The following is a 22,760-nucleotide window of genomic DNA, read 5'->3' as shown; positions in this document are numbered from 1 at the left end:
AAGCCCGGAAACCTCCGGTTAACGGATTGTATTCACGCAGTGGGGAGGCAACCAGGGCTTGGGAGGACCCGTGCCTGAGCGCACTGGCCCGGGCTGGGTGAACGAATGGCCGCGGACCTCAGGTGCTGGGCGGCTTCGTACGCCCCGCCGGCGATTTACCCCCAGAGGACCTCGCGAGCTCAAGGCAGAGGAAGGGAGAGGCGACAGAGGGACTCGCGGGACTTCCTGATTCGTAGCTCCGGGGACTGTTAAGTCGCTACGTGCGCCCAGCGGAAGGCCAGCGGCAGGGGGACCGCTGAGGCAGGCGGCGGCTCCCCTCTGGATCCCAGCACGGTGACGCTGTCCTGGCCCCCCGTATTTCCAGCAGCCAGAAGGCTCCGCCGGACTGCTGGCTCCTCCAGTCGCTCCCTCGCTCCTTCCCCGCCTCCTGCGTGAACGCGCATTAACCCTCAGCTTCCCCGGCCAAGTGCTTTCCCCTCGTTTCCTCGTTTCGTTCTTTTTTTAAGGGGTGCGGGGAGGAGGAAACCGCGGTGGGAGGCGACGCCAACCAGCGCATTTTTAAATGCCCTGGCGCTGGCGGGTGGCTGCGTTTTTGCGAAGCGAGCCGGAGTGAGGGTGGGCAGCGGGAGGAGCGAAGCGATGGAGCCTGGCCCGGGCTGCGGGGCAAGCGAGAAGCGCAGCCACCCGGCGGGCACCGCCAGGAGCCTGCTGCGGCCTTCGCCGCCGGGGGTCTAGCTGCGAGCAGTACGGGTGCCATGCTGGGGCCCCAGGAGGGGGCTGTGCCGCGGCGGCGGCGGCAGCAGCAGCAGTCGCAGGTGTCCGCCGCCCAGGAGAGCCCTCGCGACCCCGATCGCCAGCAGCGCTGGGCCAGCCTCTTCGAGCAGTTGGACACCAACAAGGATGGGCGAGTGGACATCAACGAGCTCCGCGAAGGCTTGGCCCGCATGGGCATGGACGCCGGCTCCCACGCCGAGCAGGTGGGTGAGCAGCGGGGGCTCCGCTGGACAGGCACTCTCGGGTCAGTGGCAAGTCGTGAGCAAAACGAGGGGAAACTGCGGCACGCTAGATGAGCAGCAGCAGAGGCACTCAACCTGGCGGCCTGGGGGAGCTGGACTGCAGGCCCCATCCTTCTCAGCTGGCGGGCTGGGAATGATGGAAGCTGCTGAGCAAGGCTTGCATAGGGACTTGCTGGGGGATGGTGGCCAAGCTAGACTCTGGCCCCATGTGGGATCCTTCCACCTGTGGCTGAAGCCCACCTGCTGCAAAGTGGGCCTAGACTGCCCTTTAAAGTGATTCAAGCCTCCCCGTGTGGGATTGGCTTCTTTTCATCCTGAGGCTCCAAGGGTGGCATTTATGCCAGCTGAGATAACATCTGCCAAGAGGTCCTCTCTTTTGGGGAAGGGGCTGCCTTGCCCCCCCCCCCCCCCGGGCCTATTTCCATGTTTGGCTGCAGGAGAGGAGCCTTTTGCATCATTACAGGGGATGGATAGAATACTCACTCACCAGGCACAGAATCCCTGCATTATAAGGAGGCTTTCCTTGTGAGTCACTGCAGCTCCCACACCAACTCTGGAAAAGGTCTTTGCCATCTCCTCACTGTGGTCAGAACAGTGGCAAAAGGTAGTGCCACGTTTGTGGGTGGGCAACTGTGTATAGCCAGTACATCTTCTGACAGAGAAGATGATGAGAAGGGGGTGCTGGGCTGTGGAGGAGGACATTTTTATCCGCTCTGTAGAAAGGAGGGGAGATTTCAGCTTCTCACTCCAGCCTGGCAAGTGGCAAGAGCCAAATTCTCCTCTCCTTCTCTGCCTTTGCACCTGGATCACCTTGAGAAATGTATGCAGAGAAATGGGCATGTGTGAGCTGTTTGTAGACAATAGATATAAACACAGGCAGGTTTTTCTCTGAGCCCTGGAAACTAGTTTGAAAGCCAGGGTCAGCCCTGGAAGAGGTTGAGTAATGCAAAAGTCTTAGCTGCAAAATGTATGCACAAGGTAACCACATCCAGTCCTGAAACCTGGAGGATTAGAAGCCAGACATTCTAGATTAGCTGATACAGTTTTTGAAAAGGCTTCTTAAAAAGTGTCTGTCATGCGCAGACTTGGTGAAGGGGTAGTTGTGTCAGTTACAACACAAACAGCAAAGGATTTTGTGGCACCTTTAAAGTTGAACACATACCTTATGGCATAAGCTTTTGTGGACTTGAGTGTTATCCTTAGCTGGAAGCTGTGTGTGCATGTGCACATTTGTATAGAAAGAGAAGGCATTGTAGATAGCCATGACATGCTGAAACTAGTCTCTGATAATTCAATTAAAGCCCACAAAATCAGCACGATAACCATGTGCATGGAATGGATGCTATAGAGAGCAGTAATGCAAATCCAGCCTTCCACCATGTGATAGTTATTATCACCACTGCCCCATGAGCCAGGCCATATTCAGGTTAATGGTGCTCTTGGGATATTATTAGCAGTAGTACTCCTCACCCAGCTCACTGCCTTGGAGAAATGCACAGTATTTATTCTGTGAAAGGAATCTGATGTCTGTGTTTGTGGCTTGCTGCCTTCTCTCTGTATGTCTCCAGTGGCAGTTTTACAGGCTGTTCCCTCTTGGAGCCATTAGCGTATCATGGGCAGCCACCACAGATTCATTCAAAGTGCATTAGAAATAAAACAGCACCCAAATTTATTCTTCTTCTAAGTGACTTCAAGCGAGGCTTTATTTAGCTCTGCTGAAAGGCAGGTATGAATTCAGCTTGCTTTTTATTTGCACCCCTGGATCCACCAACAGGGGTCAGGTACAAAATAGGAGAAATCATGCACTTAGAATTAAGGGAGATAGTGCCTCTTTTTGCCTGTAGTCCAAGAAATGAATTCACGCACACATCCATCCTAGAATCTTTTCCACTTAGCAGCCTAATTTAGGGTGGGGTTTGCTTGATGTTGTTCTGGTTGCTATTTTGCTAAACAATTAGGATTCAGAAACACTTGCTGATCTACAACAAATCACCCAGGGATCTACAAATAGATACTGACCTATCCTTTCCTTCTTGCTAAGGAAGACTTTAGGTAAGAACACTGAGGGAATGGCAGGGGTGGGAAAGTATCCATACATTTGGAAAAAGTACTTGTGGTTCCCACTGGTGTAAATGGCTAATGCACAGCTGTACAACACTTGTCAAATCATTAAGTGGTAAACAGGAGTTCAAGGTTGATTGCCTCCGAATTAAAAAGGATCGAGTTTGAGGTGACAGAGTGCTGTAGACACACTCTCCATGGTAGTTAACCTGCAAGGGCCCATTCATTTCATTTCTTGATGTTGCAGTGAGTTATGTGGGAGCTGGCCCAGAGATGGGCATCGCAAAGACTTGTGTATGTTTTAAACTACAGAAGTGGTATGGCAAAGAAATGCCTGGATGATACCTCCATGGGAAAGACGTCAGTTCTCTGCAGCAGGAGTGATGGGAGTGGTGGTCCCAGCACATCTGGGTGGTACCACATTACCTACACCTGCTGTGCAACATCCTTTCCCTGCATCACCCTCCAGATGTGTTGGGTGACAACTCCTATCATCCCCAGCCAGCTGCAGAAGAAAGGGTGGATTAAAAAGAAACATCTGAATCCCCATAGCTAGGAAGGAAGCGACGCAATGAAACTCTGCAACAACTGGTTGGAAACCAAAGGGCTATGAAGCAAAGTTGCTACTTAGTTGTTCATATCCTTCATTTTGAATTCAGTATTTAAGCCAAACTGGAGTTGGTTGCCAAGGAAACTAGTGGCCTAAAAGAGAAATTAAAGAAGACAGAACATGTTACTCTGACCAGTGCTTAGATCTTGGTGGATTACAGCAGTTACATTAAATGCCTTCTCTGCATGAAATGGTGAAGTCAGGGTCAAAAGCTAAAACTGGAAACTTAGGCAAGTTTTCTAGAATTCCTTTTCATGTCTAGCAAGAGTAACTTGGTAGATTCTGGGTTCAAGAAGGAAGCAGACACTGGAAGTGCAAAGTCTTCCTAGTTCTGCTGTTATAATAGCAAAGCCCTAAGAATGTTTACCCAGAAGTAATTCTGTACAGGTCTACTCAGATGGGAACTTAATATGAGTTAAGTATGCATTGGATTGCAGCCTTAGAAATTCTTTCAGTTTTCTGTGCCTTAGTTTGAGTAGCTTAAATAGGGAATGCCAGTTAACCACCCCATGGGATAGGCTAACACTTTATGAATACTTTGTCCTTATTCAATGTATGCAGTTTTCATTACTGGGCTAACAGCCTGTTTCTCCAGCAGTGTTGGGAGGGGGTTTGAGCTGTTAGAAAAGGGAAGGAATGTTAATAATGCTTATCCTCCCGGTGCAATTAAAATACAGAAGGGGAGCTCAGGATGGGGCAGAAACTCTCTCTACAGCACTACCACATGCACTGCCCAGATCTCTTGCACAAAATGTTGTGCGTGTGCCCAGGCCGGAATGTGTCTTTGGTTTTGCATGCTGCCTTAGGGACGCTCCTGGGTATATTGCTGCTGCTGCTGCTGCAGTCAGGTGCTCGGTTAAGCCAGATTTACTAATGAAGAGATCTATTTCATATCATTGCCAACAGCTGCTTCAGCTCTGCTGTTCCATGTACTGGCAGCTGGAAGGAACTCATAGCAGTAAGACAGCCTTCCCCAACCTGGTGCCCTCCAGATGTGTTGGAAACTCCCAGCATTTGCAACCTTCACAGTCAATGGCAACCCAGCTCCAGGCAGCCAGAATGGAGGAAACCTGTTCTGTTCTAGTCACCAAGGGAAGGTGCTTCCCCAGATGGGAAAAGCCCCCTCCCTCTGTTAGTGGGCAGAGTTGCAGGGCAAGGACCAGTCAGCTGATTGCAGCTGTAATTGGAGGCAGTCCCTGTTCACAGCCTAGCCATCCCACGGCAGAAAAAATCCGTAGTGATCGGCTTACACATGACTGACTGATCACCCAGCAGGTACATGAGTGGCTGGGACAGTCCCCTGGGGAGAAACAACGTAGGAACCAGAGGCGGGGCGTCCTTTGCCTCTTCCACCAGTACCGTTCTGCAACTGAGGGCTAGTGCAGCATGGTTGTTAAAAGTGCTGGACTGGGACCCAGGACTACCAGGCATTAGTCCCCACTCAAGCACTTTGGGCCAGTCGTGGACTCTCACCCTGATGTACCTCACAGGGTTGTTGGAAGGATAAAAAGGAAGAGGAAGAGGAGGACATGTAAGCCGAGAGAGCCTTGGCTATGGGGCAGTATAAAAATTGAATGAATGAATAAATCTTCCACCTAGCAAGAGGAAAACAAGGTGGGATATAAAGATAATAATAATCAGGAAATTAAATAAGCATTTTATTACATTCCAGTGTCTGTACCCAGCCACTTAGTGCCACTACAAAGCCCAGCCACCGCATCAGCCCAGCTTTTCCTTTCTGGAAGCACAAGAATGCATACCTACGTGCCTTAGATAGAATTAATGAGCACTGCTAGTGTTGGGCTTTTAGTTCCCTGCCTGCCAGCTTACACTGAGTACATGTGCTTGTTGCTAAAGTACTGCTTAGCCCCCCAACAGGAGGCAAGGCTGCTGACCCAACTTAGACGCGCATCATGTGAAGGAGGGTAGCTGACAGGAAATGCACTGAGCGACTGGTGCGACTGACAGTGCATGTCGCACCCCCAGGGTTCGGAGGCCTGCTTAGGTATTTGACTTCCAAATGGCATTTCATCATCCCTAGATGGTGAAATTAGACTGGTTCCCTTTGTATACGCAGAGATCAGAAATGCAAAGCATGCTGCTGACACGAAGGCATCTCCTCAGACCCCTTGTTCTCACTTCCTCCCAAGGTTTGAACCAAAAAACCACTCCTGAACGGCGTTTATCTGAGAAAGTGCTCAGCGTGGCAGGCCCCGAAGGACTGAGGTCTGACATGTGGGAAGTCTTAATGGAGGCTGCAGCCAGCACATGTGTAAATGAGAGGAAGCCCCACTGTGCCCAGCAGGAATTATTTCCGAGAAAGCAAACATAAGGGCATGCTGTGAGTGTGCTGTCTGTATTCTCCTGCCTTTGTCTTTCAATATGCCTCCACGTCTCTGGAACTGGAAGAAGGCTTTCTAGTTCAAGAGCGTGGGGTTGGCAGGCTTGAACCTAGCCCTGGCTTCCATCTTGGGAGCAGCCTCAGTCCTAGCCCCTCTTCTGGTTCCTTTCCTATGCCAAGTGCTCTGCAGGTGAGAGGACTCTGTGATCTCTGAAAGGCTTGCTGCTCAGGAGAGGCTTTGTTCTCAGGGCTGGCCTGCCAGCAGGGTCAAGCCCCCTGCATAAGGCCGCTCCCACCACCTCTGCCCTTTGGCCTCTGGTCGGCACCCTGGAGACCCGTGCAGGCTGCTCCCCAGCCATGGCATTCATTTGCTTCAGTGATCGAGCAGCTCTGGGGCTCTTTGGAACGGTTTCTTCATCGCATGTCTCCCCGTCCTCAGGCTTTGCTACCACCCTGTCAGCTCTGGCATGGTGGGAAGACCTGGCTGAGGGGCTTGTGAAAGGGCTCGGCAGCTGCTGCTCCTGGCCACCCAGTTCTCCATAGAGTCGACAGTGTGGTAGTAGCAAAGGTACAGCTGCGGATGGTGTGATGCAGCGTCTGTGTGGTGTTTCTCCTAGCTCAGCTGGCGAGGGAGCTTATGCCAGGACTGTTTGCTCTCGTAGTTCTTGGGTGGGGGGGAGCCGTCTTTCATTGGTAGGGGGCTGAGCGTGCCCATGGTAGCCTTCTCCACCCCATTGCCCTTCAAATGTGTCATATAACTGGGGTAAGGAGAGTTGTAGTCCAGCACATCTGGTGGGCAATGGGCCGGAGAAGGCCGCAGCAAGCCTAAGCGGCAGGAAAGTTGGAGGGGCCCGAGGCTGAGCTGTGTGAGAATGCAACACCCAAATAAACATGGGAAGTTATAAATAGAAGGTTACTCATGGCACCTGCATTTATTTTTATCCCATCCCTAGCGGCCTTTTTTTTTTTTAACTATGAGGTTCCACATGACAGATGCGGAAATGACCCACTGAGCCCTAGAATGCCAGTTCTTCTAGTAAGGAAAGCCTAGCCAAATGGTGGATTGCCTAATCATTTATTTCGTTATTTATCTGCACGTGTATTTATAGGCCGCCTCCACTTAATCATCAAGCGATTATCACCGAGGAGCCCAGTGAGGGCACCCAGAAATACCTTCTTTCATACACAGTGGCTTCAACCTGTGTGGGCACCATTTCTCGTCCCTCTGGGGCTGTTAAAGGACTAGCCTTGCTGTAAAATCTGAAGTGCAGTTCAGGTGACCAAGTGGCACTTGCAAATACGACGAGGCTTTCTGTGGTATGTTGAGCTTTTGTCTGTTGAGCAAGAGTAGCCAGATGCCAGAGGATGGGGCTCCTGTGCCTTGAATACCTGCAGAGGACGTTTTGGCATGTGTACCTTGCTCTGTCCTCTTTTTGCACCTGACCACCCTTGAGAGAACATGGCAAGGTGTGCCAGTTATCTATTGGCAGATTCCTACTGTATAATTAGGCTTTTTAAAATTACTTTCTTTTAATAAGGAACTTCCTCTTGTCTGTGCAAGATGACCCTCTGTACTCTGGACACCATAGCATTTACTTTCCAAAGTAAAATAGTAGAAATAGCCTTTTGTCCAGATTCTGTATTGCACAGAAGTAAGAATTGGCTGGGGTGGGCAGAGAACCAGGATAATAGGCTAAAACTCTTCTTATAACAAGGGCTGCAAACAGCCTTGAGAGAGAGTAGCCAGTTGCTGCTCTCTGGGCCAAAACTGTGCTTTTCAAGCAGGGTCTCATGCCCGGCTGCAAGTGTTGTCAAGCTAACCCAAACCACATTGCCTTTTAATTCTGGCTTGATCTGCAACAATTAGCCTGTGGGAATAACATTTTGAGTTCTTAGAGCCTGACTGGGAGGTTAAGCACATGCTTCTCACTGACCATATTTCAATAAAATGCTATTAAGGAGTGCCCATTCATTTGTCTCATATCTAGTAGGCTTGTATAAAACAGGAATGGCAGCTTCGCTTGATCTACAGTATCCATTATCTCTTGCATTTGGCTATGCTAACTATGACTGATGGAAGATGTCGGTCAAAACACCTGGAAGGCCACAAGCTGCCTAACCTGTTGTATAAGACATGGCTACAGAGCAAGAATGAGGAACTTTTGGCCTTCCAGATGTTCATGAACAGCAACATATAGAGTCTCCCATCCCTACTATAGAAACTGATGGAAACTTTAGTGACTCTATCTGCCCTAGTTGGTGTGACCACTTGGTTTATGGATTCACCTAAAGAACTGGACTGTACCAGTTGGGTTCTCCCGTAGCTGCACTCTCCGGAGTTGCCCTCCCCCAGCATCCTCTTCCCTTGCTCCCACCCAGTGGTGCTATTGATACAGTACAGAAGCTCTGCTGGGAAGGGGAGCAGGACACCTGTTATTCAGGCAGATGCTTGCACCATGCTGGTTTTGCATGAGTTGGCTGGCCTTGGTATGCAAATGGCCCCACAAACTTGCTAGCCCACAACAATGTTCACTAACCTGCTGGGGACTGGTAAAGATGGCAAGCTGCCTTTCTGTACCAGGCACAGAAGAGGTGGCTTCCCTCCTGTTCTACTGGGATGAGCAGAAAGGTCCTCGGACGTTTTTGACATCAGCTCTCAGCATTCCTGACCATTGACTGTGCTGGTGTGGACTGATGGGAGAGGAAGCTCCCAAATGCTCGGAGGTCACGTTTCCGCCCACCCTTATTCTAGCATCCTGCTTAATTTCTACATTAAAAACAGAGGGAGATGAAATTGCTGTTCTTCCTTCTGCAGCCAGCTAATTCACTCACATACAGGCCATGGTCCCTTGTGGCTATCAGACCAGTGCTGAAATACAAGGCTGGCTCACTTACAGATTGAATCCTGCTCCACGTTTTTCAAAAGTAAGTTTTCCTAGGAAAACTGACTCTCCGGTAGGTGTAGATTGCAGTGCTGTTCTAGTATCCAAATGAACTCCTATCCAAAGTTAGCACAGGGAAGCTACTCCACTGCTCCCAGCACCTTTGTGGAGAGCTCTGTCCACAAGAGTGTTTTGCTAGGACAGTGTTAAAAAGGAAGCTGCCAAGCCTTCCTGACTTGTAGATCAGCTGCTGTGACCTGCATCACAGCTGTGCGTCTGCCTCAGGCCGCTGTTGGGTTCTGTGTGATTTGGCCGCACCGCCTCCCTTCCCATCTTCACGGCAGGTTCTGATGGTGGTGATCCTCAGACCCGTGGCCTTAAGCACCAGCCTGCAAGGTTCTCTTGGTCAAAATGCCCGCAGATTGGGATACTTCCAAAATGACCCCATCCACATTTGTGCCATATTTTTGGGTTCTGGTTTTCATGCCATTGTAGCATTACCTACTTCATCGGTTTATCTCATGGAATTGCACACTTCTCTCATGTGCCCCAGTGGGTGTGGTCTCCAGTTTGTATCTCTTCTCAGTAGCTACCTGGTGCAAATGTGCATGTTGATTTAAAACATTTTTCTAAGGATGACTTTAAACCCTGCAGTCTGCTCAACCCATGTGGCACTGGGCTATTTTCATACTTCTGTGTTTACATTCCTTAAGCTCGCCTGGCTCCCCTTCCTGTTCTGGCCAGCCATGTGAGCATCCTAGAAGTGTGTGCGACACGGGCCTGCTGTTAGAGCAGGAAGAGGTGGGACTGGGGACTCCTGGGGCCTCTTCCCAGATCAAAAAGGGAGGTGACTTGGATTCTGTGTCTTTGAGTTCTGGGGGCAGAGGCCTCCTTCCAAAATTGAATTCCCTGGTTTTCCCCTTTGGAACCAGCCCTTGACCCACCTGAGCAAAGTCAGTGTTTCTTAAAGGAGCCCAATTTTATAAACTGTAGAAATTGTAGGTTTGGAGGAGGCCAGCAGATAATTTAGTCTAGCATTCCCCAAACTGGTATCCTCCAGAGGTGTTAGACTAAAATGCCTAGCTTGCCCTTGGCTGCCTTGGATGCTTGGTTCAAAGTTAAGATGGTGATACATTGTGGTGAGGGGCTCGTTGCTGCTTTGGGGGCCCCTGACAATTACCAGAGTTTGCTATTAGTTGGTATGGGCTTTACACCTACTCTTGGGATTTATCATTTGCATTATCACTTGGTATCTTTTGGGTCAAACTGCCTAAAAGAATAAGACACTGAATATTAAAGAGGAGACAGAGCTGCTTGTGGCAGCTGGTGAAAGATAGAGACCAGCTGAAAGAGAAGCAGCAGAGAAAAATGAGGAGGCAGGATCCGCAGAGGAAAGAACTGAAAGGGTTAGCATCCAGCATGTTGCAGCTATTATAGGAAAAACTAGAATCCAAGAAGTCAGTAGGCAGACAATATGTATGTATTGTAGGGAAGATATACATTGCATCGAGGGCCTAATACATTGTGGGATGGTATTGGATGATAAAAACTGGACCCTGATGGCTCCCTGTTTATAGTTCCTAATTCATGTGTAGGGTTCTGCTTCACTGTTCGGCTTGAGATTGCATAATGCAATCAGCCCGAAGTCAGCTTTCCCTGCATCCCAGCATATGATACCCTCCCTCCTTCTCCTCATACCCAAGCTGGGGGTGGAGGGTTCTGTACTGAATGCATAATCTGCTGCTCGCCCAGTCCAAATAGCTGCTCATTAGTATTTGTCCTGCTTCTCTGTTGTCCTAAGGGCCACAGAGCAGATAAAAGGGTGCCTTTTGTTGGTCCAGGCAGTTGCAAATATTTTGCAACTTTATGAATTCACACCTTATTTAAGCCAACATATCCATTGGCAGGGATTGGAGGGTAGTGCTCATCCTGCCCCACCCCCTCATCTGTGCATTAATCCAAAGATGAACAGAGCTTTGGAGAAGAAGAAGTTACTGCAGTGCCCTCTGCCATGCCTCCGTTGCAGCAGATACATATTCTGAATAGTGCTGTGAGTTCAAAGCGTCTTGCAACATTCTGACCTGCTTAAAACAATTAAAGTGTGTTCAGAACAACAGCATATTATGTTGCTACTGCTGTTGCTGTCCTTGTTGTTACTCATCATCATATTCATATATCTTGCTATAAGGCCAAGCAGTTACTTGGCCTTGTCTTGCAAAATGGCTTTGGGGCTCAGGTTTCTTTTAAGCCTCTTAGAGATGAAGTAGCAATGGAAAAACAGGTTGCAGCTGAAAGTGGCAAGTGAAAACATGCTAAACAGAGTGTCAGCAAGCTGGTGCTGGTACGGCTAAATTTGTCCCACAGAGGCTTCCCATCTGGGTCTCTGACTGCCAAGTGGGAGACAGTGAAAGGACTCTTGACCCAGGGTGAGCAGAAGGGGGCTCTCCTGCTTGATTTGGAGAACATGGGCAAGGATTTCTTGATTCCTAGTTGTCTTAACAATAACTAAGAAACTCACATGCATTTATTGAAAAAGAAAAACTGGGGGGAAGACTCATCTTCAGAATGTTTTTTGTGAATGGACAGGTAAAGCCAATTTTGGAAGGCTCGCCAGTTCCTAGACAGAGCATGTGTTCAGAGACACCCTTAGCACTGAGCATCCCTCTCAGACACTGTTGTGTACCTGACTTTGTTGGAACTCAAGGTACTAGTAACAAAACAAAATAGTTTCTCCCAGGCTTGAAGTCTGCCCTACCTTGATTTAAACCCTTCCAGTGAGAACAGCAGCATTTAAACTCCTACGAAAGTTATGTAATACCCTAGAGAAACCTACAGTCACTCATGCTCGGTAGCCAAAGCAAAATTCTCATAGAGGCAGAAAAATTCTGTCTGGGCTGGACTGCAGGTGAGAACTTGCCTGGGGAGGGTCCTCTGTACAAAAGCATGTCTTCCTGCTTAGGAAGTTAGCATGTCAGGAAGAAAAGTTCTCACCCAACATTTTGTATAGAGAGCCTCTCACTAAAACTCTTTTGCATCCATTGACGAAAAGCTGGTGTGGGGTATTGTTCCAGTGACAATGCTAAGACGACTCTGGTTCAAATCTACCGTGGAACTACTCAGTAAGTTTAAGGAAGCCATTACAGCACTGGTCTACCTTGCAGGTTTGTTGTGTGGATTATAGCAGAAACGTTTTAGCCTTTCAGAATGGTGGCAGCGGGGAGGGAACCAGGACAAACCACTAAAGCCAGGAAACCACTAACAGATTAGTGGTCAGAGGGAAGAGGAGGTTGAAAGGAGAGGCAATATAAGCATCTGACATACTCCAGAGGGACTCATTTGTCCCCAGGGCCTGAGTTTCCCCGCCCTTCATCTAAAGTGCTATATAGGTGCAATGTATGGTCAATGCCATTGTGCCAAATTGCTCAGAAACGCAATAAAACACTTGGGCATGTGCATGTTGGTATCTGTATGTCACTGCAATGAAGTGCACAGTGTACTCCCCAAACTCAGACTCCCTCAGGTACCTGTGCTGTAAACATCTCTGTTGCAAGAAGGAGGGTGGATTTTGTGATCCATGAACCGAACTGGAAGGCTGACTTTCTTGTGCACATGTTCTGAAATGGTGGTTACTGTTTTTCTGAATGGCAGTTCGACAATGAGTGCTTTCTAAACCCCACCTCATTCTTCTGCTGCCCGCAGGATATCCTCCGCGATGGCGATACAGACCAAGATGGTGAACTTAACTTTGAGGAATTTGCCCGCTATCTCCAAGAGCGTGAACGCAAACTGCTGCTGATGTTTCATAGCCTGGATCGCAACCATGATGGTACTGAGCCTTTCCCCAGCTACACAGCCCCTACCAGCCCCTGCAATGGGCCAGTATTTCTACAGACTTCTCCCAAGAAGGCTGTCTCTTCACTTTTAGTTTCCCTGCAACCTGCTTGCACCCCTGCAGCCAAATCAACAGTCATGTAAATGCTACCTTGTCCCAATGCCCACCTTACCGCAAGCCCATAGATGAAGCCCAGGCTTTTCCAACTTGGTGCCCTTGGATGCATGGCTGTCAATCATCTAAAGAGCACAGTTTGGGGACAGACTGGTAGATCCCCTCCCTGCCTGCCGCTCTAGGCACAGAGCTGATCGTTCGCCCTTCCTATGCCCCCCTTGGTCCAGACCTAACTAAGAAGCCCCTTCCTTCTAGCTTCACACTGTGATTTGTCAAGCCCATTATCAGCTCAACCCTGTTTGCAGAACTCTCCCCACTCCTGAGTGCAGGCCAGGAATCAGAACCTCCAGTCTGCAGCCTGCACTGCCTCTTGGGCTCCTCCAGGGGGAATCCTTTCAGAGGGTTTCACCTCACTTCAGATCAGAGGGAGCAGCAGAGATGTGGGGAACCCTGGGTGCTGGGATTTGCCTGTGCCAGTCTCAACCCCCTGCCCAGCTGACATCTTCCAAATATGAGGCTGTGTTATGTCTTCCCTGCAGGGAGAGTTGAGGTCTGCAGCACAAATGATGTCCTGGGCATATCCCACAGCCTTACTATCTTCTGTACACCTTGAGACTAGGTTATGTTTACTGCCAGGCAGAGACAGCGGAGGGTTGGGGGTGGGAGCGTAGGAGTTTCTGCTCTTCGGTGGGGCTCCAGCGAGCCAAGAAGTGCCTGTCCTGATCTGCTTCCTTAAACAAAGGACTTCTGGCTTCACAGCTCTGAGACAACTCTAAGATGAAATCCAGGCATAGGTTGCCTCACTCTTTGGCAGTCTCTGCCCCAGGGAGTGAGTGGCCTTCCCCGCAGCAATTGGCCGTTTCTACCTGATGCCTGCAAACATTCGCAACAAGCTCTTGTCCTCAGTGGCTCCCGACTTGCTTTCATACAACCTTGACAAGATCTATACAGAAGGTCTTTCCAAGTACCAAATTCTGCATGATTTCTGTATCACTCATTCTGGCCTATGTGAATGCACCCCAGGCCTGTGTCTTATGTTCTGAAGCATGAGGAAGGGGCATTGTGGGAGGCTCTGACGGGACTGATCCCAAGCTCAAGAGCAAAGCTGGGGACTGTTTGGCTTAGTGAGGCTGATTCATATATAGCCCTGGAATCAAATTCTCCTCATGCACAGACACACACCCAGCATGTGGCATGGAGGCCATATTCATGTGCTTGGTGTCTGCTGCTGAAGGAAAAGGGGCGAGGAGTCTCATGACTGAGGCCTAGTGAGGATTTGCATGTGGCCCAGGGCAGGCTGCTTCTGACAGGGCAGGTTTGCTCTAAACCTCTCTGAACCAGGAGCCTTCAATCGGAGGGGCAATCAGCCAGGACATTTAATGTTCAGTCTCCGTCTCAGTCTGTTTCCGTCCCATGTTACAGCTGTCATGTGAGGACCACCTGGAATGCCCATGAGCAGCTGCAACACAAGGAAGAGATTCTATCTATGTATGTACTTAATATCTGTACTTCCCAATTGCTGCAACTCTCTGGGCAATTTACTACACATAAAAAGTATGTGTATGAAATGAAAACAGCGATAAGAGCAGAATGAAAAGATTACCATGCATAATTTAAAACCAGAACTAAAACAAATGTAAAAATCTTGCCCAACTATAGTCCAGAGGCAGAGTTCTTTACCAAATCAGTGATGATAGTTGGTTGTCCAGCATTTGAAAAACTGCATCAGAAAAGAATTGACAATTTCTGTAGGACACTGATGCTACTGCTTATAAAATGAAAATGAGTCAGATATAAGTTCTATCAAATTAAATACATTTTATCCAAACCAGGACCAAGGTGACAAATTGAAATGACTTTGGATGTTGTAAAGAAGGGGGAACGAACGCACAAGTTAGTTATGCTTCCCTATCACATGCTTTTGCTGCAATCCATGAGAAAGACCTTTTTTTTTTTACGTGGATTGCATCCCACCAGTTCATAGGATGAACCTCTGCATATGTGAGGCCTGCTGGATGGTGTAGAGACCTCTTTAAGAAGTTTCTGCACAGTTGCCAGTAAAGCAAAGCAATGTTTTTGAAAACACTAGAACAGAGATGGGGAACCTTCAGCCCCTAAGCCATGTACATGAGCCAGGAGCCGTGTTTCCCAGTCTAGCCTTCCAGCTTTTCATCCAGGGCTCACTCCTTCTCCCAGAAAAGAAAAGCTCTTTTCTCCAGTCAGCAGCTGATTGGAGGAAAGGACCTTTTCTCCTCTGAACAATGAGGAAGAGAGTCTTTGTCGTGCAGTGCAGCTGGGAAAAGCTCTTCTCTCTGATCAGCTGCTGATCTCCCTACAGAAGGGGGAGGGAGGAGCCTGAGCGGGAGGGAGGCTGGACAGTGATTCAGTCCTGCTTACTGCGGAGGCCTGTCCTGCAAAGGTTTGACTAACTTAAGTGCAAATAGATAAGCAGATGCTTTGAATTTGGGGTGCTATTTGAAAGTGTTTGAGTGATTCAGTCTTGCTTCCTTTTGCCTAAACATGCAAAAGCCTTGTTCTGCTTACTTCTGAGTAGGCTTATGCTCCATCATTGTGTTTTGGTCTCACCCATGTAGCCTTTGACTGCACCCAAAGATTAAATGCAGCTACCAAAATTTTTCCCAGGGTAGAATTTGGCCCTCAGGCCCAGACAGGGCTTGCCACAAAGGTTTCTGGTTGTTGGGGGTGAGTGCCGAGACTCCACCTGACCCTTTACAACCCACCCTTCCTGAGTCATCTTGGTATTCCACAGAGTGAGCGCAACTTCTACAGGAGCACCAGCCATGCCAGCAGGAAACCCCCCAGAACTCTCTGCAAGCCATTAATCTCTGCGAGGAACCTTTTTAATATGTCCCCCACCCTTGCAGAGGGGAGAGGCTGCTGAGAATCAGTAGGAGGAAGTTGTACAGTCATCACAATGGGGCCGATGTTAATGCCTTCCCTTTCAGGCCACTGTAGTCCTGCCCAGCCAAGACCACGACATCCAGAGTGTGTCCTCTTAAATGTGTTTGGCCAATGATATGGGGTTGAAAAAACCTCATGAAGTCCTAAGCCACCCTGGATCCTTGGCACCGAAGTTGAGATCCCCCAGAACCATCATTCCAGGGTCTTCAACACCAAATCGGAGACAGCCTGCATCAGCTCGGGCCAGGGGGCTGAAGGGCAGCTGAGCGGGTAGTACACCAGCAGAATCCCTCATCAGACTCTGGTACCCAGCAGATAAAGCAGACTCTCAGGGGCAGCATTTGAATAGACTGGAGAAGAGGAATACAAGTGAAAGAGGGCAGGGAGCAGAGCCAGAACAGCAGCACAGAGGTTAACTACAGGTTTCTTTTAAAAGGTCCTCAGTGGTGAAAAGGGGACAGTTTTGCTTCCTCTGGTCTCTTGGTCATCCAGGCCAATGCTGGAGTGAAAAAAAGGATGAAATTACAGTTGGCAGGGGAGGGCAGGGTGGCTAATTGGACATCTGGATCAAGGATGCAGGGGACAAATCAGTTAGATTCCCCCTCCCCACCGCTCTAAGCTTTAAAGCAGGGGTCCTCAAACTTTTTGAATAGGGGGCAGTTGAAAGGTGCCAGGGATGGGTGCGGGCCACCAAGGCGGTGCAGGTGGGGGATGAGGTCCGGGGTGGGCGCGCACGCGCAGAAAGGCAGGAGCATGCGTGGGCAGAGATCATTTTCTCCCAACGAGTCCAAAACTCTCTCCTTGCGAGCAGGCCAGCACCTTACCACATATGTGTGCATGCCTGCACACACATGGCAAGCTGTGGCGGGCCGGATCCAGCCCATGGGCCATAGTTTGAGGACCCGTGTCTTAAAGGGTCTGGCAGGACCTTCTGAGGACCAGGAAGCTGCTGGTTTTCTTGACACTTGAGGCCCTTAGCCGGCTCCCCCCACAGGCAAAGCCGGAGATGGATGATTGCTTCTAAGAGCTGCAGTGTTCATTCGTTCTTCCTTTCACTTGGAGAAAAGGCTGTGGTTATCTGCATGTGTGTAGGAGCAGCTGTGGGTGGAACAGTGCCAGAGAAGGCAGATCCCTCTAAATGAGGATCTGGTTCCAAAAATACTTCAGATGAATGTTGAACTTAACAATGTCTAAATAGGAATTAGGAGAGTTCTGCTAGATTTAGATACAGACCTAGGAACTGTCATTTCTCCTTTGTAAAGTTCAGGCTAGACAGCTGCAATTGACTTTCTGCAGGGCCACTCTGGGAGACAGTAACTGCTTCAGTTACTGGACATTCTCCAAAGCCTGAAAATGACCATCTTCCAGGGCAATGTCAAACATTTTAATTTGGGCTACAACATCTAAGCAATTTTAACTGGGTTCTATTCCCCACCCCGACCCTTTAAATCTTTTACAGTGCAAAGATGTGTATCTGCTAAGAAGTATGCTGTGTTCAGTTCAATGAGAGATACTCCTAAATATCAATAGGTGTGCAGTCTTAATTGACTAAAGTAGCAGGAATCTTTAAAATATTGTATTTAGTCCAAATACTTCAATCAAGTGTTGATGAGAGGAAACAGTTGAAAGGCTTTCCCTTTCCCTCTCTAAGGATATCACTGCTTACAGCACAAGGATGCATAGTCCAAGAAAGCATTCTTGATGATGAAATATAGTTTTGGGCCATGTGCAACTGCAACTGATAAAAATACAACCAATTAAAAGTTCTTTTAACTGGGTGGATCAGTCAGATGTTTCTAGGTAACCCAGTTCCTTTGGAGACCACTTACACATTGCCCAGAAATGGGAAGTGCATCACCCTGAAAAAGCACAAAATGGAGCACTGACTTACATATGAATGGAGCACTAATTACTGTGGAGCACTAAATCTGCATTTGCAGTTTGCACGTATAGATTCAAATGTATATCTGATTAGGAAAGCCTGTGATGACCAAGTGGCCTGCTCGCACTCTTGCTGTCCAGTGCTAATTGCTGATAAGCAGATTCAAGGCCCCCATTGCTCTTCCTTCTGAGCACTCCTCTTTACACTGGACTTGGGCTAGACAACCCTTCAGATAGAGGATGCTTTCAAACAGAAGGCTGTCCTCTGTGAAGTAGGATCCATAGCATTGGAAGGGACGTCACTGACTTCGACCCTCTACTTAAGCAGCTTCTGCCACGCAGGATGCAACCAAAGCACCCTTGGCAGTAGGCCACACAGTGTTTGTTTAAATAGCTCCTGCAAAAGAGAACCCATCACACCCCCAGGTGGGGCCCATTATCTGGCAGCTTCCTTTTACCACTAGGATGTCTAGTGGTAGTGCTTAGCCAAAATCTGCTTCCCTGGTGCTAGTCCTGGAGACTCTGGTTGACAAATTGTTATTGCAAAATAAGAACAACACATTTCTGGCTATAACCCAGTTCCACCTGAGCTTAGCAAAATAATAGTGCCTTACAAGCAAGCTGTAGGCTGGAGGTCTATGTCAGGCTTTTCATTGGATATGTTTATATGGAAAAGGATCCAGCCCAGATCAATGTTTCACAAGCTGTAAGTGGCATGTGTATTTCTTTTGGCTCATGCTTCCTCCTGGCCAAAGGGGTGTTGAAGGTTTTTGAAATTGTATACAACTTAAACACACACAGCTGTGCTATCCATGAGAAAAAACCAAAATCCATAGAGTGTAATACAGGCCAAATCAGAGTTGCAAGTTTTTAAGACCCCCCAGAACTCATGATCAGACAAGATGTTTCAACTGGGGCCCCAGTGCTGCTTGCCTAGGGATCCCTAAGATCATGCTTACAGACACCTGAAAGAATATTAGCATTTTTCTTTATTTTCCCCATTTTTAAAATAAGCACACGAATGTGTATGAAATGCTCCAGCAAATTGTGCACGAACTCCAAACTGCAGCACAAATATCAAAATAAGCATCCCCTTAAAGTTGGCATCTATATGCCATTCATACATCAAAAGCACTGGAAAGTGCTCAGTCCATGGCATTATAGGAGAGGAGTGTTTATCTTTCCAATTTTGTGATAACAGTCTTTTAGTCGTCAAAGTTGTGGAAAATCCATTTCTGCTTCCATTTGTTAATTTTTATGAAGCAGGTCTATTTAGAAGAGTGTATACATTAGTGAATATTAAAGATTGCTCCAGTACAAAATTGGTTTGTGTAATAACCTCCCCTCACAAAAGGGAGCAACTACTGGAGATCACTAAAACATGTATTTAAATGAAACATTCACTGCATAGCACCACCAGCAATTAGGTGAATTAGGCCATTCCTTATTAAAGGGTCATTGCAGTGTCCAATAGGCACAAAACAAAAGGTGCTGAATATGGCACAGGATCCGGTCTAAGATCCAGAGCTGCAGCAGAGAGATGTCAAAGCTGCAATCCACCGATTAGGCATTTTGGGGTGATGCCAGAAGCACTTTTTCAAGTTTCTGACTGTGCCCCCGAGATCCAGAAAGGCTGAGGACCCATGTTTCAATACACAAGTTGCTTCTGTAGGGGTGCAAGAAACGGGACTGGTAGTAGCCATGGAGGAAAGCCTGACTGGGTGTTATAGCAAGGAAGTCTGCGTGGTTGGAGTCAGGCAGGCTTGCTTGCTTAAGCTACCTTCCAAAAAACACTTAAGGCCCCAAGAGAGAGAGGAAGCACTTGTTGGAGCATGAGCACATGCATGAAAGTTGGTGCAAAGTTATGTAGAAGTGTGGCTGATAGAGGATCATGTCCAATCTTTTAAGTTACCTTTTGTTCAGGCCCAGACTGCCAAGGATATGTTATGTACTACCAGTGTTGTAATGCAGCTTCATTTCGGTTTTTAATTGATCCACCTAATGACTTCTCTTGTGCTACAGTCATCTTTTCCATTTTAGCCTCATGCTGTTGTTTCTTTCAACTATTCTCAAACCTGGCAGATTTAGAGCTCTTTACGTAGCCCTTAGGCTTGGATGTGTGCCCCAGTTCCAGTCTCTCCTCTCTTGACAATGTGCAGTGTTTTGAGTTTGGCCTGTGCTTTGCAGAATATTCCTTCATTCTCCCATGTCTCTCCTTAGTAGTGGAGAGCTCAAAACTGTGAAATAGAAGAATGGAGGCAGCACAGCACTGCTGATGTCCCTTGAATGTTCGCTTTCCCATGTACTCTTAGGGTTGCTCTTTTTCTTCCTAAGAACATGAGAAGAGCTATGCTAAATCGGACTAAGAGTCCATCCAGTTCAGCTTTTCTTTCTTCTTTTCTGCAAAGTCTCGTCTGGCTTCTGTGGATTGGAGATGTAACATCACAGTTAATTTCTAAATCATGATTAAGAAAGCAAGAGCTGATCGGCTGTACTCTTCTTGCTGAGTGTGTACAAATTCTCTCCACCTTTACCCCAGCTGGCTTTAATCCTAGGTAAGCATTGCATCAGCATTGCTGATAAGCTGCAGTCAAGGCTAAACGGATGGAGCTCCATCTTTTAACAGCTGTGAGAGTCCTGTGACCTCTGCAGAAATCTGAAGCCCCCTAGCAGAGCAGCACTCACCACTGTGCCACCTGGCCCAAGGCTGGGCAGATTGTGGCCTTGATGTGCTGCAGCACTGCAATTCCCAGCATGCCTCACCATTGGGTATGTTGGCTAGGGCTGTCTCACAAAATGCTGAATGTGTCTAGCACTCCCAAATTGTTGGGGATTGCCAAGTGAGTTCGGCTGGGACCCGGGAGACCAAGGTTCTAGGCCCCACAGTGAGTAATTCTGGGCTGTTTAAGGACTCTCAGTCTATCCTGCCCCACAGGGTGGTTCTGAGGATCAGATGGAGAAGGCCGCCCTAGTATTTCATTCCCCTTCTTGGATGCTCCCCTTAAGGTGGGGAGGAGGCCTGCGATTGTTGGAGAAGCGAAGAGCAATGCTGTCAGGAGGCCAGACTCTCTCACTAGGCTGATCCCCAGGCAGGATCACCAGTCTAAGATGCCTCCACCCTCTTCAGGAGAAATGATCACATCAGCAGAAGAGGATGGATCTCTCTGATGGTGTTGGGGGCAGAGACACTCCTGAAGGGCAGCTACTGGGCAGCAGCAATAGCTGAAGGTAATGCTGATGGAGGATCTTTCACAGACAACAGTAGTGGTGCTCAGGCTAACTCTGGTTAGTACTGCACAGGAGAAGGCACTGGTAATCCATTTGTGTATATTTCATGCCTTGAAAACTGTATAATGAAACAATCCAAAATGAGGTGAGATAGTGCCAGGAGATGAGGCTTCCAGGTAAGAAGGCACTCAACCAGCTACTGGGGAAAAGTGGACAGGTATGAATAGTGTTGTCACTGATTATACACATAGCTCAAAACCAAAGGATCAGATGGCTGTATATGAGGCATCACCAGATGCCCAATACAAAAATCAAGTACATGATTGGAAAAAGGAGATGGAGAATCTGTAATCTTGCTGCCAAAACAACACCAGAGACATTTTTAAGGAAGAATGCCAAAAGACAATTCTAGTAGAAAAAAGCAGAGGAAAGCCTAGATAGATGGCAGAAGAAACACAATCACTAAGGACAGATGAGAAGCAAAAACAGAGGTGACAGAAATAGGGCCAACATCCTGAGAGCAACTTTTCAGTGACTTTTTCCTGTTGTTGTCACATGCTGTTGAGTCATCTCTGACTTACGGTGACCTTAAGAATAAAAGCCCTGCAACACAGCTTCATTCAGTTCTTTCAGGCTATTACACAAGGAGAGAGAAAAAACTAGTACATGGCCAGTGCAGAGAAAGAAAAGAGAACAGAAGAGGGAACCAAGACCTTTTGCAGAATATCCAAGGAATCAAAGGGATATTCAAACCTAGATCCTGAAAAACCAAGGTTCAGTTCCATAAAGGCAGCCAAAGCCTTGATCTGAGGAGAGCTGAGCAGGGCTTTCAAGGACAGGATGTTTTGGAGGGCACTCATTCATAGGGTCACCATACATTGGAGGAAATTTGACAGCACGTTACAACAACGAAGGAACACTGGGAAGTCAACTGACAGTATATGCAGACACTGGTCCACCCCTTTCCTGGGCTGGTCCTGACCAGATGAAGGAAGCCTCTCAGCTGTTACTCCCCACCCACAGCATCACAGTCTGAACCAGACAGAACTGGTGCTTCTGGCTCTCTGCACCAGGGCAGTTGCTGCTACTGCCAGGGAGGTTCTGTACCTTCCGGGTGGCTAGTGGCCAAACCAGGCAGAAGGCATTTCTGCTTGACCATGGGGAGTCAGCGCTCCAGGGCAAAAGCAGCCTGGGCCTTTAAATCATTCTGGCTTGTTCCATGGCACTGTTTCACTTCACAGTTAGCAAAGAGAGGGGGGATTTCTGGGTCACTCTTCTTTGTGCTGGGGTCTGTGCTTGTTAAAAGGGTCACAGTCGTATTGCATGGGGTGGGCAGGGGAAATAATGCTTAGAAGCACGGTGGGGAGGGGTGGGGAGGTCCTACCAAGCAGGAAGCAACACCAGACAAGCTGGTGTGGACAGGAGGTCCTACCCATCTCTTCCCCATTTTTTTTTAAATGCTCCCTTCGTTGTCATCTTGCCAATTCTTTCATGTCCCTTGGCTTCTGGTGTCCCATCATGTCTTCCCCCTTCCTGCAGTTTTGTTCCACTCTAACCCTCATTCACTGATTACCAGAGGCCATGCTTAGGGGGTCGCCCACACAGGCTGGAGTCCTGAATCTGGGAGGCCGTCTGCCCCCACCCGCCAACCTGCTTTCCATGGGTGCTTGCTGAAACTGAGGGACAGGGTCCTGAGGTTCTCTGCAGCCTCTGATTGCCCTGCCTGCATTAGCTGACTCTTTGCCCTCTACTTCATCTCCTGCCCTGCCCCCAAATTTTCTGCCTGCAATTCTTTTCTGAAATCAAATTAATTCCTCTTCCCTGTCCATACACCCCTTTTTTCAGATAGCCCTTAGGAGACAGCGTTATTGAA

At 48.3% G+C, this 22,760-nt stretch overlaps 1 protein-coding gene across 1 annotated transcript in view; it reads left to right on the top strand.

Annotated features, from left to right (window-relative positions):
* Positions 1-322: 322 nt before the first annotated feature.
* The window catches only part of LOC123030098 (calcium-binding mitochondrial carrier protein SCaMC-3-like), a 46,762-nt gene continuing 24,324 nt past the window's right edge, over positions 323-22,760 (top strand). Inside the window, exons 1-2 of the mRNA XM_044443709.1 lie at positions 323-977; positions 12,610-12,736. Coding sequence (XP_044299644.1) covers positions 756-977; positions 12,610-12,736 — 349 coding nt within the window. The 5' untranslated portion in view covers positions 323-755. The remainder of the gene's footprint in view (positions 978-12,609; positions 12,737-22,760) is intronic.

This window comes from Varanus komodoensis, unplaced genomic scaffold (assembly GCF_004798865.1).
Source record: "Varanus komodoensis strain SLA01 unplaced genomic scaffold, ASM479886v1 scaffold42, whole genome shotgun sequence".
Classification (NCBI taxonomy): domain Eukaryota; kingdom Metazoa; phylum Chordata; class Lepidosauria; order Squamata; family Varanidae; genus Varanus; species Varanus komodoensis.
Note: the sequence above shows the minus strand (reverse complement) of the source record. Positions and strands in the feature narration are given on the sequence as shown.